The following is a 24,028-nucleotide window of genomic DNA, read 5'->3' as shown; positions in this document are numbered from 1 at the left end:
GAAGTCTGTTTTCAACCTTCACTTGAAATTGAATTTTCTCCCAAAAGGTTGACCTTCTAAAGATGTGTGGCTTTCTCAGAACCTTGTTGGAATATTGAGCCAGAAGATGCATCAAGTTGGGTGGAAGCCTAGCTGATTTTAAGATTGCTGACCACATCAGAATGTGATTTTAAAAAATTGCCTGCATTAACAGTATACAGTTTAGATTAGAAACCAAAGGCAAAATACTGCAGATGTTGGAAGTCTGATATAAAAATAGATCCTGGAAGTACTCAGATCTGACATGATATTAACTGTTTCTCTCTCCACTGATGCTGCCTGACTTGATATGCATTTCCAGTGTTTTGTTTCATTTTGAATCAGATTGTGGCCCGTACTCAGCACGTGATTCCTCAATGGATATTTAAGCATATATTCTTTTATCCGGGTAAAAGAGATCCTAGATTCTAGGTACCCTGATTCACAGTTACCGTGTTACCATCAACAGAACAGATGGCAAATTATTGGATAAAGTCAATTCCAACTACATGAGTGTGTGCTTTCTAATCTTACATATTTCAGGGGACTCACATGATGGAGCTCGATAGCAAACCAGTTTCATTGATTCAAGGCATAGCGTGATGAAGAAAAAAAAGGTTAATTTTGCACAAGGTCTTTACAAGTTCCTCAACATCCCTCCCCCCCTTTCCTCTCCAATAACCAAAGTTAATGCACCCGGAAACTACCTAGATCCTGCTCATTTTATATTTGAAGTTCATTACTGTATATTTTCTCAAATATTAAATATCATATTAATGCATCTAGTTCAGAATACACCATAGAAACATTATATAACAGGATATCACATAAATGGAGGACAACAAATGAAATGCACATGCTGCTTGCTTAACAATATTCCGTGCATAGCATACCTGGCATTCAACAAAACAATTTTGCATGCAACAGACAGAGCTGAAGCCATATTCATGTATCATGCATGAGTAACAAGCCCCACACGAACAGCAAATAAAAACTTTGCACAATTCTGAAAACTGAAGCCCAGTGGCTGTTTATTCATCTGTATCTAGAGATAAGGGTTGATAGATTGCACAAATTATTCTTGATATTATTAAAACCATTAATCAACCTACTTAAAAAAAAATCAAACTAAGAGATAACTATCAAAGTACCAGTACCTGTCAATGCCAATCATGATTCAACTGAGAAAGATCTTGCAAGAAGTGGTTCAACAGGGGATCTGGGGGTCGTAACTGAATCAGCAGCCTTGTTATAGACCAAATATTTCTGTAACAATGAGATGAAAAACTTAGAAACTTCTATAGCACAGAATGTGTTGGTAATAGTTATCTAGGAGTTTACATCACTACAGAAAGGGCATTTTCAGTCTTAAGTTTACAATAAAAATCTGAATAGCTTTCACAAACACCTGAGCTAAAATGGATAAACTGAGTGAAGTCGATACCCCACCTCAGAAATTAATTTGCATTAAGATGTTTCTAGCAGCATAAGAGAAGATGAATCAAATTGATTATAACACAATAATAGCTTGTCGAATGTCTAAAAGGTGCTACGAGTTTACCAATCCATCCCTTCAGCTCCCGATGAACATAGTATAATTAAAAGCCTGGACACAAAATGCTGGAGTAACTCAGCGGGATAGACAGTATCTCTGGAGAGAAGGAATGGGTGACGTTTCGGGTCGAGACCCTTCTTCAGACTTAAAAGTTAAAAGTTAACAGTTAAAAGCTTTCTTTCTAGATACTCACCCTTTCCCAATCTCACTCAAGGGAACACTGTTCACATTAGAGGGTTAACTGGGAGAGCCATCAAACTGTACAACAACAAAGGCATAATCAAGGACCACAAACCAGACTTTACTGACCAGTATCCCTATCTTGAGTCTTGTTTAATTTTGTTTAAAGCAAAAACATTCAGGCATATTATTAAAACACTACCGTTAACTTGGGCAGCAGCTTCTGGTATCAAAGTCTGTGCCATGAATACGCTAGATTCACTGAAGTACGCTAGCTAGATTAGCTTGGAAACTGTTCGAATCAATGCATTTTAGTTTCAAAGGAAAATTAGTGATAGATTTGTACAGGGCCTTTCAATGCAGGCACGGGTGTGTGAATTATGAAAAGCAGGCCAATTGCCTCTCAAACCTCAGCCATTTAATAATATAATTGATAAAACTTCCCTTTCAACAAAGTGATCATGGCGTTAATTTGCCTACTAGTGAAATTTACAACTGCAATCTTTGATCCAATGGTTAGTTGGTTCACAAAAACCTTGTGCTAAATCTGCATTAACAGCATTGTGTTTTTTTTTAGTACATTACAACCACAGGACATTCTATTATTTGGTCAATGATATAATTACCATGATGTTATTGAACTCTCCTGTGGGCAATCACCAAATAATTCACTCATTCTTAGTCAATCTTTTCAAATTAAAATTTAGGCACTTTGTTCATACTTTGCAGGATTTTCACTGGAATTCTCCCTTGCTTGGCAATAGTATAATAACTAACTGTACCAGATAAATTGACATTACCTTAATTAAACATTTAAATAGAGAAAAGGCATTTACATTTCATTAAATTTTTGCCAGCACAAATATTTAAAGAAAAAATAATGTGCTGCTCTTGCTTAATGATTCAATAAAGACATGATCAATTTTTAAGTGGTGACTCGCACAAATAAAATTGACTAAGAGTTTTCAAAGTGTCCAACCAAGCTAACCAAAGATCTGTGCAGATGTAATGTGCCTAATCTCTAACCAAATCACAACAAAGCAGGTTCACTCCTGGATAGCACTTTGATGGTAGAGTCCTGCAATAGCAGGTGCTGTGGGTCTACCTGAGGGGGCAGAAGCTCCACCTGATAACCTTAATCAGTCTGAAGAAGGGTCTCGACCCGAAACATCACCCATTCCTTCTCTCCTGAGATGCTGCATGACCTGCTGAGTTACTCCAGCATTTTGTGAAATAAATACCTTAGATTTGTACCAGCATCTGCAGTTATTTTCTTACACTACCTTAATTAGGAATCATCTTTAGGATGTTAATGGTGCTAAAACATTAATCATTTGGTGGCCTCAGGATCAATTTTGTCTTTACAAATGTTTATTTAATTAAAATGGGGAAATCTTTCATGCAGTCAACAGAATAGAATTTGGACTGCCTTAGTGAGTATATGTTATTATTTTGATCTGACAGGGTTCTTTTTGCTAAAATGTTTCTACTTGTGAGTGCACATAGAAACAGCAGAATTTATTTTCCATCTCAACACTGCAGAGGATGCAGCAGTGCATAGACAGGCCAATTGTTGGACTGCGGGTGAGTTGAAAGTTACAGAGAACATGGAGGAAAGTGGAGCTGAGCGAGAACCTGGCCTACTTTTGTTTATAATTCTTGCGGCTGAGCTAGCTAGAGCAAGTTGGAGTAACAATCTGCCAACAGAATCACAATCCACAATGGATGTAGTTCTAGTTGCGATACTATAGGCACTATTTATTATTGACAATCATGCATGGAAAACAAGAGCTCTTCACAACTTGGTTGGCAAAGTACTCAATATCACAAAGAATTTTAAAGTAATATCATCATCCTTCTGATGATAACATAGACACAGGCTATACCATCTATACTATACTATCACCATATACCAACTGGCGCTGTTTGGAGTGACAGAAGCAGTTGTTTATCAGCTACGAGTGTGAAATTTTATATCTAGACACTAGCTAACACTTTGGTCTCCAAGCTCAGAGTTCCACATTTGTAAGAGCACAGCTTGGCTGATTTGCTACAGCTAGTATGTGTTGAAGCACATAAGACATTATACTGATATTATCTGAAAATCCAAATGAAAAAGAAGTGGCTTGAATTTGATTAGTAGCCAGCTTCTGCCATGTTGATCGAGCAATCTGAAAATCAATAGAATTAGGAATCAAATCAACATTGGTACTCTCCTGAACTGGAAACTCCTCTAAAAATTAAATGCACTGCTAGTGTGAGGCATGAACGACAAAGCAAATAGCCAAGCACATACAACGTCAAGGCATGTAGAAGAAAACCAACATTGAACATTGCTTTTAAAATGCATATGAAATGGGAAATGAACAGAACCAACCATGATACTACTTAAATTACACTCTCACACTTTCTAAAGGTTATTGGGGCACCAAAATAAAACAGATGACCCAGTTTTAATAACCTGCCATTTGCTCTGTATAACATTGTCATTAGCTCTTCTTCCCTCATGCAAGGTATACTTTTGTACGATGAAAGGTATACGACTTCCCTGAAAAGGTAATTAACTGGTATCATTGCTAGTTTTAACGTGCTAACATTTTGAGTTCACTTGGCGTTTTCAGAAAAAACAGAATGAGAACCGTCATAACAATTTACAAGATCATCTAATCCCGTTATACCGAGATTACTTCAATAGTTATTTATTGTGCTGTTAAGTCTTCATTTTCATGCTTTCGGTCAGCAGATATTACACTTTAAATAGCAGAAATCTACTTCCAATAGCTTGATTGCTGCTTGCAGATCCAGTGTCACTACTGGCAATAGAGAATAGATATGCTGGCTCTCACAATTCAAATTAAAATATATAAACAATCTTAGTTTAAAAGCATCGTCAGCCACGATTACATAAATTGTCTCATATAAGATCTCACAATAAAATATAGACATAGCTTTTCACAATTTTTATACACATGTAAGGCCAGTGTTATTTCAGAAAGGTGCATTTAAATAAGCAAACATGCACACAAAATCCATCAAAATAAAAGGTGGAAAAATCCACTGCATGACAGGCAAAAAAGAAATATAACTTATACACGGAAAGGAAGTGAGATCACCTCAATCATTCCAAGAGAAACTCTGGTTGCTGGAGGTTTGAGAGAGCATAAAGACTGTAGACTGTCTGGAAGAAGGCAAGTGATGTCTTGCCTGGTTCAGAGTGAGAAAGGAGGAGGGGGAAAAAAGAAAAGACCCAAATGGGGATTATCAGAAATATTTCAGGCAGGTATGTTAAAAGATTTTAAAGAGAGAAGGAATTGCAAGAAATCATGAAAATCCCACAAATCAACACTCCTTTGAGCAGTCATACACGGCAAAACTTAATACAGCACAGATTCTTCTGATCATCGCCATTCAGATACAATTGAAAATATTGCGAATAACTGCAACATTAATTGCCATCTTAAGTTTAGCATTTAAAATATTACATTGCTTGAAAATATTCTCACTTTGGAAAGGTCGTTGATTTTTCTTACATTTTTCTGGTTATTTAAATACAGTGCGCTATTTGATGGAGAATTTTACAATTAAGTCCAATTATGCCAAGCTAGCTACTGAAAGTACTGCATCCTTGGGGGCAGATATTTTATTAGTGCATCCTCAGGGAAACTTGATTACATTCCAATAATTAAGCCTGCTTCATCTAGCTTTAATAGTTATTACTGCACTTAACTGAAGAATCTGTAACATTATTCAAGTGCTGTGCAAACTTTTGTATTTAATGAGTCAATGTTTACAGTCATTTAAATTTACGACCTCTGGTTTGTTCCTCCAAGAGTTCATTTTTAGGATTAGTGGAATATGAGCGCAGACTTGACTACAATCCAGTGCACATGCAAACAGATCTTTTGTAAACCATCAAATATTTTAGATAGGTACATCAAATCACATGGCACATTGAAAAAATACCAATAAAATTGCAGATTAAAAATGAAAATAATTTGTCTGTCAATTAATAATTTCATTCTTCATTGCAGCTCAAAACAGAATAGAGTGAACTGTTACCTATAACGGAATTCTACCAGCATTTTCCTTATCCCTGCCGTTTCAGTATTATCTTGATGACTCAATTTCTCCATCTCCACTATTGTCCTTTACAAGCAATTTTCCATGCAACTGTGGGAAATGCAACACTGCTCTTTTATCTCTTCCCTTCCCACCACCCAGGGACCCACCAAGTCTTTCAAGCTGAAGCAATTCACATGACTTCTTCCAAATTAGATAGTGCATTTGCTTCTCATGATATGGTTGTCTCTACATTAGAGAAATGAAATGCAGATTGGATAGCCACTTTACAGAAGACTTCCTTTCAATCTACAAGGATTATCAAGTATTCAGCCTCTTATCACTTAAAATTCTACATCCCAATCCAAATCTGATCTCTATCTGTGCACCCCTTATTCCAATGAAGCCCCATGCAAGATCAAGGAATGGCAAGTCATCTTTCACCTGGATTCATTGTATATCTTCAAATCACAGTGCAGAAAACAGTCTTTCTAACTCTTTGAAGTTAGACTGTAATGCTCCAAACTGAACACAAAATGTGCCCTCTCCTGGATGTACTTTGATTCACTTTTTAAAATTTCTATCTGTAACTGGCAACCTTTAAAGTAATTGTTACCATGATAACGATGGTCTGCATCCTATCATGACAATCTTGTTCTCTCCACCTCTCTGCAACTTAAAATCCATTTGTCTTCTCATTTTCCAGTTCTGATGTAATGCCATTGATCCAAATGACAACTGCTGCTCTGCCCACTGATACAGCTCAGCTTTCTAAGTACTTTCAAGTTGGTGCCCTGCAAATATCAGCGTGACTTAGCATTTAGTTGCATTCAGATCACTGTGCATGGCCCTGTGCAAAAACACTACTGGCAAAGCAAGATTTGAATGGTCGATGAACATTTAAACAATAGTCATTCTAATATATTCATGAAAATGACTGCACCATTTCCTTGTCTGGACACTATTTAAATTCACCTCGCAGCAAGTGAACACCTATTGTAATAATGTTTAGACATTAATGTTTCTTCTTTCAAGATTAAGAGTTAAAATTTTAAACAGAACCGAGGGATAAGTCTTTCCACGCAGAAGTTGGCAGCTATATGAAACAAGTTGCCAGAGGAAGTGGTAAAGGCAGATACAAATATAGCAGTTAAGAGGCATTTGGGCAGGTACTTTGATAGGAAAGGGGTACAGGGGTGCAAGGCCAAATTAGGGCAAATGGAATTAGCAATGAAAGGCTTCTGGGTCAGCATGGTCAAGGGCCCAATTTCTATGCTGTTTACACTGACTCTAGAAGACTAGTTAAGTTTAGATTGGACTTATACCCAAACATTTCCCATCTTAAATTGTCAGATACAAATACCCCCATTTGTTCATTTTTGTCTTTTAACTTTTCCACTTGTATAGCTCACCTTCACATTAAGAAAAATAACGACTTTCTACTAACAAATCTCGTTCTTTAAGTCTGTACAGAACAAGCTGAGCTATGGTGGATAAGGCTCAACTACCCTGGGTGCTCGAATAAACATTAAATGGAATACGAACAAATCGTTTTATAGTTCAGTTCATGGTTTTTTAATTCCAAGAACAGAAAATGGTCTTTACAACTCTTAGAAGTTAGATGTTAATGCTCCAAAACATCAAAACCTATGCACAAAATGTATACATAACTATAAGTTTGCTCGGCTTAGTTTCAATAGAGTTTATGAGTCGGAGAAAAATTATTTATTTTGCTGCTGTCTTATTTAGCAGGTGACCTTACATTACTATTTACACATTTCAATGTAGGAAATGTAGCATATCTGCTTATTAAATGCATGTTAGAAAGTTTAAATTTCTAGCAGAACTATTGAGTGTACACTATCACTTCTGGTTGCAAAATCAATTATAAGTATCTTCAGGTTTTATGACAGCTACTTCTATATTATCTGCATCTAATCTACCATTTGTACAAGAGTTCTCTAATAGTCACTGTGAAATAAAAAAAGTCAAATACAAGTAGATCAGTCCGTCACATTCTGAGGGCTTAACACTTACCTGTAGCTGTCTTCTGTTTACTGGTCTGCTCAAGAGTTTTACCACAATATCAGGCACCAAGCTCACAATTATTAATAAAATTATAGCCAGCCATACTGAAATAGAAGTCAGCATTTGTGCGAACACAAAGTGCATTCTCTGTTGTTGCAGGAAAGGCCTGTCAAAAAGAAATTAAAACAAATAAGTTTGGTGTTTTCAGGCCATATACAAGGGTGATACCAAAGTAGAACCCAAATCATGTGCCAAAGTTGATATAGTGATATTATGAAAGTCTAAACAGTTGAGCAAGAAATACTGTTGAAATCCACATTCAAACAAGAATCTGTGAACTGTCCTGTTCAGCCACAAGATTGTAGATGGAGCACTGCATTAATGAAAGTATTCTAGCCATTTCTCCAGATTGGCACAAAGTCGATTTCTACACAAATGCTCTTGCACAAAATAATGTTCCTGACAGAGATTGTCAAAGACAAAATCTTTTTAAAATATAAAAAGTGCGGGAGTAACTCAGTGGGTTTGGCAGTATCCCTGGAGGGTACGGACAGGCCAAAGATGCTCCCTTACTCAAACACTTTGCTCTCTATGCAAGATACCAGCAGCTGCAGTTGCTAGTGTCTCCATTTTAAAATATAATTGGTGCGTGTGAATTTAGCAGTACACAGATACTCAAGATGAAAAATTATATCATAACACGCGTTGCTTAGCAATTAAATACTTAGCAGGAAATAAAAATGAAGTAAATATTTTCTAAGATGAAGCTCACATGATCAAATTCTTGAACACCATTTTGAATTTTCTGAACAAACTGACATTCTTTCATAATTCATGAGCACTTCATGGACTTCCTATGCAATATTTCATATTTGATAGTGAGTAATTGTAAGATCGAAATTTGGAATTGCAACACTGCTTTCATTCTTTATATTTCTATCTGTCATAATTAATAAATATCCAGCTAGATCAGGGATTCATTGCATTCTTTTTAGATGGCATTCACCAATTCACTGCCATTGAGCCATCTCCAACCCATGATAGCAAATTGCACTTATAAAAAATCGGAAAATGTTGGTTTCTCCTCTCCTCTGGTTCACCCACTCCCAACTCCACCGCTCTCTCCATAAATGCTAACTGGCCTGCTGGGTGTTTACACCATTTGCTGTTCTGTTTTTATTTCAGATTTCCAATATGTTTGTTGTTCATTTTGTTAAAAAGAATGGAATTCTATTATTGTTGAACATATGGAACTAAAATAGCAATTAACAGTTCAAACTTGCAAGTTTTCTTCAAATCACCAAACGGCCAAACATTTGGTAAATGCACCATCAACTTTAGCAAGATGCAGCTTTAATAGGATTGCAAATATCCTTATCTACTTACCATATAATGCCACCCCAAAAGAAAGAGAAAATGACAAAAAAGGCTAAAGAACCCCATATTACAAAGTGGTTGGCCCATGTCCAGTAGCGTGTGTCCAATGCCAGCTGAAAATACAGAAAAACAAAATAAGAAAAATACAATATCAACCCCAAATACCACTGATGCACACATGCATGACTTTCCTTTAGCATTTTGCAGCAAATAAAAATGACTAGAAAATTGTGTTTCAACTAAAGATAATATGGAGAAAATGTTTTAAATATAAAATATCTGCATGTTCTAAAGTGAAAAACATTAAAGAAATGTTCCAACCAAATCAGTGTACCAGTTGACAAAAACATGCATACTCCACGTATAGGCTCAATTTAAAATACATTCCCAATTAGTTTGAAGAAAAGGAAAGTTTGAGATTGCAAACACAGCTCAGAGAAATGAACTATATGGAAATAACTTCCAACAGATGTTTAATGAAGCTAGAAATATGGGAAACTGAGGCGGCGATCTATAGTTAGTGATTGAGTGGACTGGAACTGGTTTAAGATCATTTCTTTCAGCTTGAATGAGTATACCTTAGTCATCACTGGTGCATTGCTGACTGCGTACCAACCAAGACAATTAGCGTCAATCTTAACCAGAAAGCTTGCATGATCCGGGAGACTCACACTCTGCTCAAGACCAGACCCAAGGTTTTGAGATGAGACTCCATACTGTACAAGAAGGCCAAGTATAAACTCCACTAAGGTGATCAGGAATGATGAGAGGGAATTCCCAAACAAGCCAGAGGCTCAATTCAATCGAGAAAATGCCAGACTGTGGCGGGGCCTGAATATCACCCCCTCTCACTTTGATAGTCTGGTGTTTTTATTTGCTTCAAAGAAATCACTGTCATTGCAGTCTGTAAGAAAAGTAGAGTGATCTCTCTCAATGACCACCACCCAGTACTTTAACATTGTCCATAAGTGCTTTGAAAGATAGCTAATGGCCCACATCTGTGCCCAGACATCTTGGAAAATGGATTGGAAGAATATCTCTCCTGCACCACATTGAGCTCTTAATACCCTCACAATAAGAACACCGATGTCAGGATATCAGCTTAGCCTTCGACGCCGAATAAACTCATCCCCAAACCTCTGGATCTTGGTCTTGGAGCCCTCATCTTCAATGAGCAAGTTAGGTATCTCGACCGCGCATGCACAGGTCATAGGTCACTTGTGCTAAACATTCTCGCCAGCTGAGCTGCTGCGTGTATACAGACCAGCATTTCATCCGTATTTTCCAGTTTTGCTTCTTCGAGGCAAGAAAATCCACTTCTTCTTAAGCCCTTTGGTCCTCTAGAGAGCTTAGGCCATTGACAAATGTCCACCACCTCACTCGGTTGTTGGCGGTTCTTTCGAGATCTCCCCAGTTGAGCCCACTCCCAGACATTTCTGCCTGGACACCTCTTCTCCAGCTGTTCCTGGGGCGACCTCTTTTCCTTTTTCCTTGGGGGTTCCATTTCAGGGCTTGCCGGGTGATGTTTGTGGCAGGTTTTCTGAGGGTGTGTCCAATCCAACTTCATTTTCTCCTTCGAATTTGTAAGTCAATGGGATCCTGGCTTGTTCTTTTCCACAGGTCTACATTGCTTAATTTGTCTCTCCTCCAGATGTTTAGTATTCTCCTGAGGCAGGTGTTAATGAATGTTTGCAGCCTGTTTGTTGTTTGTTTTGTTGTTTTCCATGTCTCTGATCCATACAGCATTACCTGCTTCACATTTGAATTAAAGATGCGTATTTTGGTGTTGATTTGAGATGTATTTTGAGCTCCAGATCTTCCTGAGCATGTTAAACACCACCCTAGCCTTATTGATTCTGCTTTTTATGTCTGCATCTGCCCCTCCGGTGGTGTCCACAACACTGCCAAGGTATGTGAATGTTTCTACTTCCTCCAGGGCAGTGCTGTGCATGAGGATAGGGTTGCTGGTTTTGGAGTGGATCTTCATCACCTGTGTCTTTGCTGTGTTGGGTGTAAGACCAAGTTTTGTTGCAGCTTAGAGTCTGTCCGTCTTCTCCTGCATTTGTATCTGTGTGTGTGAAAGGAGAGCTATGTTGTCTGCAAAGTCAAGGTCATCTAGCTGCTCCCACATTGTCTACTGAATTCCATTTCTTTTTCCTTCAGTTGTTTCCATCATGATCCAGTCAATTGCCAGGAGGAACAGGAATGGTGGCAGTAGACATCCCTGCTTGACACTAAAGCACTGGGAGTGCTGGCCTGCATGCATAACCTTGCATGAGGTTCCATCATATGAGTTCTTGATTAAGTTTATGATCTTGGTGGGAATTCCATAGTGGTACATTAGGTGCCTGAGAGTTGTCCTGTGTACGCTGTCAAACACTTTCTCAAAGTTGATGAAGTTAATGTACAGGGACGTGTTCCATTCAATAGACTGTTCAATGATGATGCGTAGTGTTGCTATGTGGTCTGAAAATACTGCTTTCAAAACTATTAATTAGGTGTATTTATGGTTAATTTGTAAAAAATATGATGATTTTGTAGGTTTTATTGCTTTATGCTTGGGTGAGTGAGCGAGATCGTGATGATTTTCTTTTGCATTGTAACTTGTGCTGGAGCTGCTCCTCAAGCGGGAGAGAATATGTCGCACTTCCGAAACCACGAGTTATTCTTGGTTTTCTCAATTGTTCTTAGATTGACCCTATAGGAAGGGTCTCGACCAGAAATGTCGGCCATTCCTTCTTTCCAGAGATGCTGCCTGTCCCGGTAAGTTACTCCAGTATTTTGTGTCTACTGGAGTGATATGTTTCTAGGTGATATTATAGGGAGGGTTTGATCGCCAAACCGCTCCGCTGGATGTTGACCTCTGCAGCTGTCTAATCGCTGCATGAACAGCAGCTTCAAGTTTACAGTGGTCATCCATTGACATTCCAGACTGTAGCCACCGCCCGCACAAAGCAGCAATTCATTTACTCAAATGTTTGTTTTTCTTTTGCATCGCCGACAATCCAAGAACGATTGAGAAAACCAAGAATGGTTTGGGAATTGTGACATATTCCCGCTTGAGGAGCAGCTCCAGCACAAGTTACAATGCAAAAGAACATCGTCCCGATCTCGCTCACTCACCGAAGCATAAAGCAATAAAACCTACAAAATCATTATATTTTTTACAAATTGACCTTAAATACACCTAATTAATAGTTTTGAAAGCAGTATTTTCTTACCTTGAAAAAGCAAAACTGTAAAATACGGATGAAACGCAGGTCTGTGTACATGCAGCAGCTCAGCCGGCGAGAATGTTTAGCACAATTGATTATGACCTGCACATGAGCAGTCGAGATACCAAACTCGCTTATTGGCTGCTGGACTTCCTGTCCGGCAGACATCAGTCGATTAGAATTGGTCATAACATTTCCTTCACCTTGACTCACACCACTGCAGCTCTTCAGGGCTTGATGCTCAATTCCTTGCACACCCATGAGTGTATGGCCAAGTACGACACAGCTCAACTTCAAGTTCCTTGGCATCCATATCACCAGCAACTTAACCTGGTCCATTTACACTGATGCGGTGATCAGGAAAGTGCATCATTGTATCACTTTTTTAGGCATTTGAGAAGATTTGGCATGACCAGAAGGATTCTCTTAAACTTCTACACATGTGTAATACAAAGTAATTTGACAGGATGCATCTCAGCCTGGTTTGGCAACCGCTTTGCTCTTGATCAAGATCAGGGTTCAATTATAAGGAGCAATTACAAAAAGTATTGTTTTATTTGCTCTAATTTATACGATGGGTGATTTAATTGAAGCTTTTGAAATACTGAAGGGAACATTGGATGAAGAAAGTTATTTTTTCTCATTGAATCTCAGTCTAATATTTTGATCTAGTTATTTTGATCAGTAATATTAACCGACTCTTCCACAAGCAACACAAAACAGAAGATGCATCTGAGAGTATTATCAATATGGGCCAATGTATATGGCCACAGAGGCACAATCTGATAATTGTGTACTGGTTCCAAGGGTTATGAAGCTTGTTCATGATCTTAGGTTAATCACTTAACTCAATAAATCACAAATAAAATTATGCTGGGACACTGTGCAAGGAAGTTTGAAGTGTGATTTTCACAAATGCAAGATAATTATAAAAAGCACACACCTTGAAATTAACTGTAAATACCAAAACTGTAAAGACAATTGTTCCAAAAGTCCAGTTCCCATAAACCTGTAATAGACAACACAAAATCAAATAGGAGTCCACATTAGAATGCAGCCAACATTTAATTGTTTAAAAACCCAAATTAAAAAAGACTAATGTTTCAGAAAAAAACTTATTTCATTGTTGGCTATGGTCTTGAAAGTAATATTGTACTTATTGTTGCTAGTGCTTTCACAGATACACTGGGTGGCTTTTGATAGGTTGGCCTTCATCAGTCCGGGTATTGAGTATATAATGTAATAAAAAGGAACTGCAGATGCTGGGTAATACCAAAGATAGAAATTGTCGATATTGAATATAGAAGTTGGGATGTTATGTTGCAATTGTAGAACACATTGGTGAGGCTGCATTTAGAGTATTGTGCTCAGTTTTGGTCACTCTTCTATAGTTAGGATATAATTAAACTGAAAAGATTGCAGTGAAGATATACAAAAATGTTGCTGGGACTCAATAGCCTGAGCAAAAGGGTGTGGATGGGCAACCTACGACTTTATTTCTTGGAGCAAAGGAGACTAAGGGACAATCTTGTAGACGTGCATAAAATCATGAAGAATTTATAGTGAGCACAGATCCTTTTTACACAGGGTAGGGGAATCAAGATCTGGATAGATTTAAGGTGAGATGGGAAACATTTAATAGTTTCTTAGAAATATTTATTAGAGGGGCAACTTTTTCCACTCAGAGGTTGGTGGGTACAAGGACTGAGCTGCCAGAGGAGGTAGTTGCTGCAGGTAGAATAACACAATTTAAAAGACAATTGGACATAGGTAGGAAAGGTTTAGAGGGATATGGGCCAAATGCAGGCAAATGGGACTATTAGATGGGGCATCATAGCTGGCATGGACGTTGGGTTGAAGAACCCGTTTCCGTGCTGTATGACAAAAAAAAGTTTCAATACAAGTTGCAATGGGAATTAAATAACTATTCATTATCCTTCTGCAATGAAATAGGCACATTTTCCAAATTTCAACTACAGATAAGAAAATCAATTGGAAATTCATCCAACTTAACTTTTTTTCCTCACAAACAGCACAGAAGGTGAAATGCAAACTTATAACTAAATTCATTTTCTGTTTCACCCCAGGGCAAACTACTGCTCAGTGAAAATCTGAACATTCTCACCGTTACACCATTTGCTAGGTCAAGAGCAAGACAAATACAAAGCCACAAACATCTCACTTGTCACCTTCACTGTCATCTACACAGAGCCTGAAGCAGTTTTTAAAATCGTGAAGCAAGCAATTTTACCAAGGATCGTCAGCAGTCATAAAATGCAAGGCAAGTATTTAATTCGTGGTACATTGATCAAACTTCTAAGAATCAACACAACCATTTGATGAAATACCAAATTAAGTCTTCATCTATTTCTGTGATTCAAATAGAAAGTACAAGATCACTGAATTTTTAGAATGGTTGGACTACTTCCAATATTCTGAAATAACATCAAATCAACATGAGAGATGAACTAATTATTTGTGTTTTCCGTTTATGGGATGAGTTGTGCTACATCTGCCTCCAGCAGCAAATGGCCCAATGCAATTAATTTTATGACAGTACTTGGGAATGGTTCTGAAAGGCCAATTAAAATATAGTCCTTTTATTCCTAAGTACTGTTAATAACTGAAAATTCAAAATATTTACATAAAGCAAGATCACCACTTCATATTTATTGTACAAATTGTTTAAATGATCAAAAATGGAAACAAAATTATACTATAACTAATGAAAATATTTCTATACTGACCTGCCCATTCCCTGAAAACAATGATGTATGATCGTAAAGGAAATATGCTCCAAAGAAAAATACCAGCCCATTGAAAAGCCCGAGAATGGTCCAATAAAGAAAAGGTTTCCACTGTAGCAATGCATTTTTGGCAATGTTCCTGCAAAAGATAAAAAGTCATGCATTTAAAACATCTACAGTAAGATTTCAGATTCCTTCAGAACTTTACTTAACATATTGATAGCAAAGGCTTATATTGCATACATTTATTTGTACTTATATTTGCCCTGTTGTGGTTTTAAGTAGCTGGCTTTTGACCATCAATACAAAACCAATTTAAAAGTACAGGTCGTGAACTTTATTCAGGCCTGTTTCTCAAGACAAAAGGAAAACTGCTAATAAAAATGCCATTGGATAAACTGATAGATCATCTATGGCAACATATTAGGAATGCGATGCAAAATAAAGCAAATGCCCACACATCAGGGCAACAAAGGCCACTGAATATGGACGAACAGCATTAACAAATGTGAAATACCAAACAGCCTCAAGCTTGATTTCCAAATTAAATTTAGAATAGTAATTGGCCAAAACATATGGGAAATTTGTTCTTTCTTTCCGTCCATCCGTCCATCCATCCATCTATCAAACAAACTCTCATCTTGTATATTCGTTCGTTTGTTTGATTGTTTGTACCCGAAATACAGCCAAAACGGTAGACGATAGCGCAACAATTTTAGGCCACCCCTACTCACCATACGCCTGCGGTCTCAATTGATCAAGTTTTGTTACATTTTAAAAGCAATTAACAATAAACTTTAATAAATGCATTCCCCCCATCGGGAGGACTGGCGCCCATCCCAGCGTCACCCGCGCCTGACCTTCCTCCCGTGATGTAGCGCAGCGGCAGAGAGTCAAAGAAGATGGCCGCCAGCAGGACGAACATGCCGCAGCATTGCGGCTGTTCTCCTGCTGCTGGCCGCTGCGATGGCCGCCTGGAGCCAGGGTGAGTGGTTCCCTCTCCCCTTTCCTCTCCTCTCCTCTCCCCCCTCGGCCCCGGGGGAGACTCCCCGGCTGGCAACGGGTCCACAGGTAGTCAGTTGGGGGAGGGTTGCCGGGCCCGCAGGAGAGGTTTGCACCCAACGGGTCCAGGGCTCGCTCTGTCTGCCCGGGGCCGGGGTGAGTGGCTCTCTTCCCCCTCGGGGGAGACTCCCCGGCCGGCAATGGGTCCACGGATCATCAGTTGTGGGAGGATTGCCGGGCTCGCAGGAGAGATTTGGACCCCACACGCTACACCAGTGACAAATACAATTATCATTCATGTGCATTGTTCCATCCAACAATTTTCTAAAACAATCTCAAAAATTCCTCCAGAGTCCTTTCATGTTTCATCTCAGTTTTGCAGTTCATTCTCAAGCTAGGTGGATAGTTCATACACAAATCTCAGTTAGAAATAGTTAACTATCCCAAACAAATTAATTACTTGAACTGGAGGAATTCTTAAAAACAACATAAATGTGACCCAGTCTCCCTCAAAGACAAAGTATGGATAGGCCTGGTGAGAGCAGGGGCAGGAATAATACTTAGAATGGCATTAAGAGGTAGCCATTTATACCAGAGAGTGAGGAGAATCGGTGTGACAACAAGAGCAAGTAAACACACTCACTTGCCCTTCCTTCCCTTTGGAAATAACTGAAGAGAAAGGTTGAATAGTGTTAGGGCAACGACAGGGTTTGCCCTAGTACTAGTTTGTACTGAGTACTGAGACTGGATCTGTTGTGGATTGCAGGTTGGATCAGGGTTGCACGGTGTCATGAAGCAAAACAGCAGTGGAGACAAATTTCTGTGGGAGGCTGATCCATAGGATGGTTCATTCACTCTGGTAAAAAGTCAAAGGCTTCAGAAAAGTTAACAAAGACCACGAAAAGCATTTGATGCCATTTCCTGTGGATTTCTGGAGGTGTTACACGAGGACAAAGTTGCAGTTGTGGAAGATTTCAAAGTGTTTTTTCCAGGTGGCGTTGACTGCCTCCGTCCTTGATACTCCCATGCTTGTCACTCACTGGATGGGGGCTTGGGTGTGTGGGATAAAGATGGCTTTCACCATACTGAAGAATCTGTGCGTATCCTGGCTAACACTGAACGATTGGGCCACCTGTTTTCATATTTTAATCTGCTTTTTAATTTTAGGTCACAGGTTTTCTGCTAGATGTCAGAAGGGGTGAAATAAATTACGATTCATATTGGCATGCTCATAAACATGTTCAACTGAATTTTACCCATTTGCATTGATTGTTCCAGCCTCCTCTTGCCAATATGCTACACAAGTCCCGATGCTACATAACTCAAACTCCATTCTAGTTTATTTTTATCTCTAGAACTCAGCCTTCAATTGTCCATAGAGTTACTTCTTTTCCTTCGATGCTTGAAGTTTCCAAATCAGAAATGCCTTGTGTTTATGTCAACTGACTCCTGGACCTCCTCATCACTCTCAAATCAATTCAATTTTTTCTTGGTAGAGAAGACGAGCCTCTTCATAGGTACTGAACCAAGTTATTCTCTTTCCCTCTTGGTTGTGCCAGTTTTCTCAACAATGAATCAGTGAATCACCTGATAAAATCACCTTTTCAAATTCAGGGAATGTCACCAACCGGAGTCAGAACAGATTAATAAAAATAAATTAAAAACTTGAAAAGTTAGATCTTTTAATAAGTTGTCGTTGTTAGGCAAAGACTGAGGCAACACCCTTTTAAGAAATATATTCTAAACTGAGAACAAGCTTAAACAAACCCACAGGGTTATTACAAGTAGCTTAACAGGTTTATTAGCCGCAAGCCTTGCTATCCTGTGTATGTTACATCACGGTACTTGCTGGCTAATTTTACAATCTGCTTCAGGAAATTACCATTAAACCAATAAATAAAAAGAATTGCTACTAACCTGTACAGGGAGGGGTCTTTTTTTAGTATTTCAATGTTCATATGCTGTTCCAGCAGACCGTACAGCAGGATTGGCAGAGAAGTGAAGCTGATATTATAAAGTGTGAGATAAGTTGCATCATAGAGTGGCTTCAGTAAGAGATGGAGGGGAGAGAGAGAGAAAAAATAATTTAAAAAGTAGTTCAGTATAAAATTCTCCAATTGAAGCAATAAATTAAAAATCAAGTCAACTAAATTGTCAACTCTGTTGTAGGTTTGCATTTCATAAGAGGTGTTGGGAATAAGGGTGGGGTTGCATGTAAAGCATTTAATTTATTGCTAGATTGATGAAATGGGAAGTGACATTACAATTTAGGTTTGAAAACCATGGCTCCCAGCAGTCAAACACTTTCCACAGGGTCAAAGGCAAGTTTACAAACCAGCCACCCAGGCAGTATCACCACCAATCTGCACCATAAACTGATCAGACAATACTAACCTGCTGAGAAAATCCACAGAAGAATTGGTATAAAAACTGAGGTAAAATGAAGCAAAGATTCTGCAAAATAAAATGAACATCAAATAAATGTTGCAATTAGCAAAGGGATCTTTAATGTTCTGTTACTAGAAAGGTTATTAAGCAAATTATTTAATTAAATTGAATCATGACATCATGGGAAAATTTCCTCTTCACATCCCTCAAATATATACCACGTTAAGTAGTTATTGGTACAAATATCAAATGATCACATTAGAGCAGCACAGAGCGCCAGAATCCCGGGTTCGATCCTGTGCTTGCGAGGTTGTCTGTGCGGGGTTTTCACATTTTCCTTCTGATCATGTGTTGCCTCCGGGTGCTTGTTTCCTCCCACATCCCAAAGACATGAGGGTTCGTAGGTCAATTGACCTCTGTAAATTGTCGCTCCTGTGCAGGAGTGGATGTGAGAGTGGGATAATATGGAACTAGTGTGAATGGGTAATCAATAGTTTGCGTGGACTCACAGGGCCAAAGGGCCTGTTTCCATGCTGTATCTTTCAATCAATCAATTATTGGGGCACGTACTTAACATAAATGCAATCAGTATTCAAATATTTTAACCAAAGACTGCAGTCTCGGAAAAGGTCCAATTTTCTTGTATTGACAATTCGGTTTATTTTCAGTTCATGCTTAGCAGCACAAAGACTGTTAGTGGCAATTCTAATTATAATACATGCACTGGTACTTCACTTATCACTCAATATGTGTTCCTGGAAATGAGTGCACTGACTGAATCACCCCTAAAAGAGATTATTGCATACTGCACCAATGAAGTAATGTGTTTGCATTGGCTAAGTAAATACAAGTACCAGCTCTGTTCAGAAAGCTGTGAAAAATTTTCATTGATTTTATCTTTATATGTTTCTCACATATTTTAAGTAAAATTCCTCCCCCTCCCTGCATCCACCCTCTTGCCCCATCAACCCTCAGGCCAAGAGCACTATAATGGATCTGTGATCTGCAGGAAAAAGCATTGGATACCATTCAATTTTTAAATCATAACTTTTCACAGCAATGCAAATACTGCCTCATACATCCCCGTTTTGCATTCCTTTTCCCCATTCATAAAATCTATTTTATAAAATATATGGTAATTGGCTTTTGAAAATTATTCACCTGTTGTTCTACAGAGGCTGCAAAATTCTTACCAAAGCGTTTAAATGCCTTCAAAGAGCCAAGCTATTCAGAAATCCACATTCCAAACGTTGATATGGTACTGAAGAGCACTAACTAAGCCAGAACTGCAATGAACAGTGTCCAAACGGGTAGAGAGTAGCCTGTGCTCGCACTTTCAAGTTCCAAGGTTATTGAAGCCACAAGGAACTGCAGATGCTGATTCACAAAAAAAGACAAAATGCTGTAGTAACTCAGTGGGTAAGGCAGCATCTCTGGAGAATATGGATCGGGACCTTTTTTCCAACAGGTGTCCCGACCTGAAACATCACTGATCCATGCTCTCCAGAGATACTGCCTGACCCGCTGAGTTACTCCAGCACTTTGTGTCTTCCTAAGGTTACCGGTTTGTCCACTCAGAGATGCAAACATATATTTCATCTTGCCAATGTAAATTAACAAACTGCCGTTAGCGCTTTCCCCTCAGATGGATGTAACAAATCTTACATTATATTATAAACAGGAGTATTTGTCAATATTATGCCAACCTGAAGCCTCGACAGGTTTGCTGAATGCCACTGTGTTTACGAATTCAAACCTGATCAGCTTGGATCAGGATACCATTCAATTTTAAAATCATAACGTTTGCTGGAAAACTTACTGAGAAAAAATAGATGTTGCAGTTTCCACAATTACAATAATTTGACTGAGACAGGCACATATGGCATGCAGAGCAAATGTGCTATTACAAGGATCTCAATATAATTTACAGACTAGAAAGTTAATAGGATAACAGAACAAGCTCACCTCATCTCATAACTGAGGACCACATTATTAATAAAGCTGTAAGTCCATAACTATTAAAAAACAAGCTTTGTTGCAATAGTTCAGGTCCAAACTACAAAAGCATCAATTAAATGGAACACAAATATACATTGAATTGAAATTATCACTATATTTTAGTGCAAAAAAAGCAGACAGCAAGCACAGCCAAAGTCAAACACTCAGATAGGGCCAAGATAAATCCATTCATTTCAGTGCCTTGGATTTAAGCAGTAAGCAATCCAACATTTTCACATTATCCAGCTGATCTGCTTGAATTTCATAAAGCACGAGTAGTTCAAAATCTGTAGCTGAATTCATGAGCTTCAAGTCAGTAAATCCGGCATATCATTGAACATCTATGCCAAAGCTGATGTCCAAATAAATATTTCGGCCACAGGTGATAATCATTCTAAACAACCAGCGGTACCACCACTGCCATGACCTCTGCTTTTAATATAAGGGTTATCACATTTAGTCAGAAAATTAACAATCCATACCAACAAGGGGGCTGAAACAACAGAGTACAGATCAGGTAATCAGGTGTGCGACATATTACCCATCAATAGACAGGATGCGTGCAGCTGCAGCAAAGTTCAAGACACATATTCAAGACAGAGCAGTTCAATTAGTCAACTCTGCTGCTACCAGGACAATATTCAAGCCAGCCTCCCCCACATTGACTTCATCTATGCTTCATGCTGCCAAGAAGCAGACAATATAACCAAGAACTGCTTTGACATATATCGCTACCGTCCCTGAATTATATTGTGAAATATGCTGGCTACCAACGTAGAAATATCACCACATCAAGGCCACAGCGGGACTAGTGGCAGTCCATTTCTACTTCAGTGAACTTGCCAGTTCCATTCCCTATTCCAAGAGATTTTAATGTGTGCTTGTGTTATTGTTGGGCTAAAACAGGATTAGACCTGGCTCCAGTTGTGAACAAATTTGCCATCACTGTGTGGTTATAACTCAGTAGGGCATCATGTCTGAAGGTCAGTGGCATCTGCTGAATAAAGAGACTGAAGACTGTCATGACTCCAGGAAACAGGGAACAGGAATAACATTTGAGGAGGGGCAGCAGGCAAAACATAATTCAATGAAGACATGCATTCAGGTGTATGTACTGTCCTAAATGGCAAACCTTGTAAAAGAAATATTGCACAAGTTGTGATATCCGGATATAGTACAAATGTCCATGAACGAGCAGAAGTTTTTGTAGGTGTTTAAACTTTGGTATTGCATAATCACTATTTCTGGCTGCTTGACGTCCTTCCTTGCCCTTTAAACCTGAAATACAAGAAAATAAATTTAAGCATTTCAAGGCATATTTGCATCTCTCCTGAAATAATCAATAAAATAAAAGCTGCTATAAAAGAAAAAGCTGCAATGCAACAAGTAAAAAACAGATACCTAAGTGCCAAGGACTAAATTACTTTATAGGAATTTTCTCAAGTGCGGGTACAGGTTCTATTGTTGCTCTGTAACTATAAAACATCAATGAGATAAAAAGCTGCTCTGCCCGTTGAGCTTGCCCCAACATTCAATATTGTGGTCAATCTTCCCCTCCCTTTTCTCACCTGATCCTACATTCCTCAGCTCCCTTCATAACAATAAAATATTAATCTCATCCTTGATAATATGCAATGAAGATTATCCAACCTCCTGAAGTAAAAATAATATAGAGATTCACAATTCCATGCTCGATAATCGAACTAGTGCTACTTTAGTGCACCCTTCTAGAAAGAAAGATCCACCCTCAGGGGTCTGAAATTATCCAAATACCCTGGAATGTAAAAGGGTTATATATAGTATTCACAATGGAACTGATCCAATAATCAGTTCCTTGGATTAAGTGTATTGCTTAAATGTTGATGGTATGATGCCAGTGAAAGCTACAAATGAAATCACAATCTATTCACAAATAATGCTGCCAACTGGTTGGTGATTACTCTTATTGTTCTGTTCTGACTCCAGAACATTTTCTTACCAATCCCAACATGTGCCTCCAGAACCATACTGACATCATTTGCACCGTCACCAATGGCTAAAGTAATGGGATGATCTTTTGTGTTTTTCACCAGTTTTACAATCTGCAATAAAAAGATGAGTGCTTTGTTTCTCTGTATTGTTAAAAGATTCCCACTAACAGGATCAAAGTTTTATAATTCATATATATATATATATATATATATATATATATAATATATATATATATAGAGTGATATAAATTGTGATACCATGTAACCTTAATAATACTAGTATTTCTGAAGGTAAGAGATGAAATTGGTCTTTCAACAACAAAGTGGGGACCAAGTTTTGTTTTATAGTATATTTTGCATTAATGGACAGCAAATGAAGAAAATTGAGTCATGGGATAAAGAAGTGAATATTATGGACAGGTTACCATGATGGCTGAGAAAGCTTTATCTTGTGAGTGGAAAGGGGAGATCATCATTAGCCAAACAAATTGGTTGGGTTTGAAGACCTGTTAAATGTAAAGGTTTAGTACCATCATTGGCATTATTAATTCCGATGAAGAGATTGTATTGTATGGGATTACCACGGAAAAATGCATGCATATAACAGTGAAAGATGGAAGGATGTATATGTGAATAGACAACAGTCAAACAACAGCAATAAGTCAGTATACCTGCGCTTTCTGTAATGGTGCCATGCGGCAACACAAGACAGCAGTACACCTCTGGCATATTTGCAACAACAGATTTTTGTAGTTACTTGTACCACCGTCTTGGGTTGGTTTCAGTATTAAGGACAGGGCAGCACCATCAATGATCAAGCCATATTCCTGTGTAACAGACCAACTTCTAGAATAGAAATTAGTAGAAATCTTATTTTAAAATGTGATGAACAATTCTAATAGAGAAGTTCCCCTCCGCACCCCAACATGTCACTGATGTGATCAAAATAACATTTGATGCAGTTCATGTGTTCTGCCACTAGATGCCACTGCTCCTCAAGCACTGAGCCAACATTCACTGAAGCCTTTGACTTGACTTGCGACAATCACAACCGCATAGGGTTTAAATGTTCATTGCTTATTTCGCAAATGAGAATATTTCACCACATTAATTAATTAATTTGGATTTTTTACAGTAATAAAGATACTTCACAGGATTATTGTCAGGAATTAAGAGTGTTTAATTGTCATACGTACTGACAGTGGTCTGGCATGTAACTTCATAGATATATTCGGGAAAGTGACAAATGCTTGGTCAAACAGATTGCAGGGAGTGACTGAATGTAGTTCCAGAACTGAAAGGCTGATGCTCTGCCAAAGTGGAATATGCATCTTATAAAAAGAACACTAAACCACCAGCAGTCCCAATATCATCAAATTCAGGGCTGAACTCAAGTACTATATTACATAAACAAGATCACAATTTGCCAGGCTATAACAGGTGGTTAAGGTTTTTAAAAGGACTGGTGGGATAAATAGACAAAGGTTTTGC

At 38.3% G+C, this 24,028-nt stretch overlaps 1 protein-coding gene across 8 annotated transcripts in view; it reads right to left on the bottom strand.

Moving 5' to 3' along the window:
- Positions 1-24,028, bottom strand: part of atp11c (ATPase phospholipid transporting 11C (ATP11C blood group)) — a 92,844-nt gene that overhangs the window by 6,111 nt on the left and 62,705 nt on the right. For 3 of the 8 annotated variants that reach the window (XM_078412211.1, XM_078412212.1, XM_078412217.1), the window contains exons 20-29: positions 23,209-23,383; positions 22,546-22,648; positions 21,700-21,845; positions 18,576-18,635; positions 18,099-18,226; positions 15,180-15,318; positions 13,376-13,441; positions 9,227-9,330; positions 7,850-8,006; positions 1,176-1,284 (exon numbers count right to left, since the gene is read on the bottom strand). In XM_078412211.1, coding sequence (XP_078268337.1) covers positions 1,189-1,284; positions 7,850-8,006; positions 9,227-9,330; positions 13,376-13,441; positions 15,180-15,318; positions 18,099-18,226; positions 18,576-18,635; positions 21,700-21,845; positions 22,546-22,648; positions 23,209-23,383 — 1,174 coding nt within the window. In that variant the 3' untranslated portion in view covers positions 1,176-1,188. Of the gene's footprint in view, positions 1-1,175; positions 1,285-1,319; positions 4,302-4,866; positions 4,958-7,849; positions 8,007-9,226; positions 9,331-13,375; positions 13,442-15,179; positions 15,319-18,098; positions 18,227-18,575; positions 18,636-21,699; positions 21,846-22,545; positions 22,649-23,208; positions 23,384-24,028 lie in introns of those variants that run through there. The other 5 variants (XR_013548149.1, XR_013548150.1, XM_078412214.1 and 2 more) reach the window with 3 other exon arrangements.

This window comes from Rhinoraja longicauda, chromosome 15 (genome assembly GCF_053455715.1).
Source record: "Rhinoraja longicauda isolate Sanriku21f chromosome 15, sRhiLon1.1, whole genome shotgun sequence".
Classification (NCBI taxonomy): domain Eukaryota; kingdom Metazoa; phylum Chordata; class Chondrichthyes; order Rajiformes; family Arhynchobatidae; genus Rhinoraja; species Rhinoraja longicauda.
This window is presented reverse-complemented; position numbering and strand designations above follow the sequence as displayed.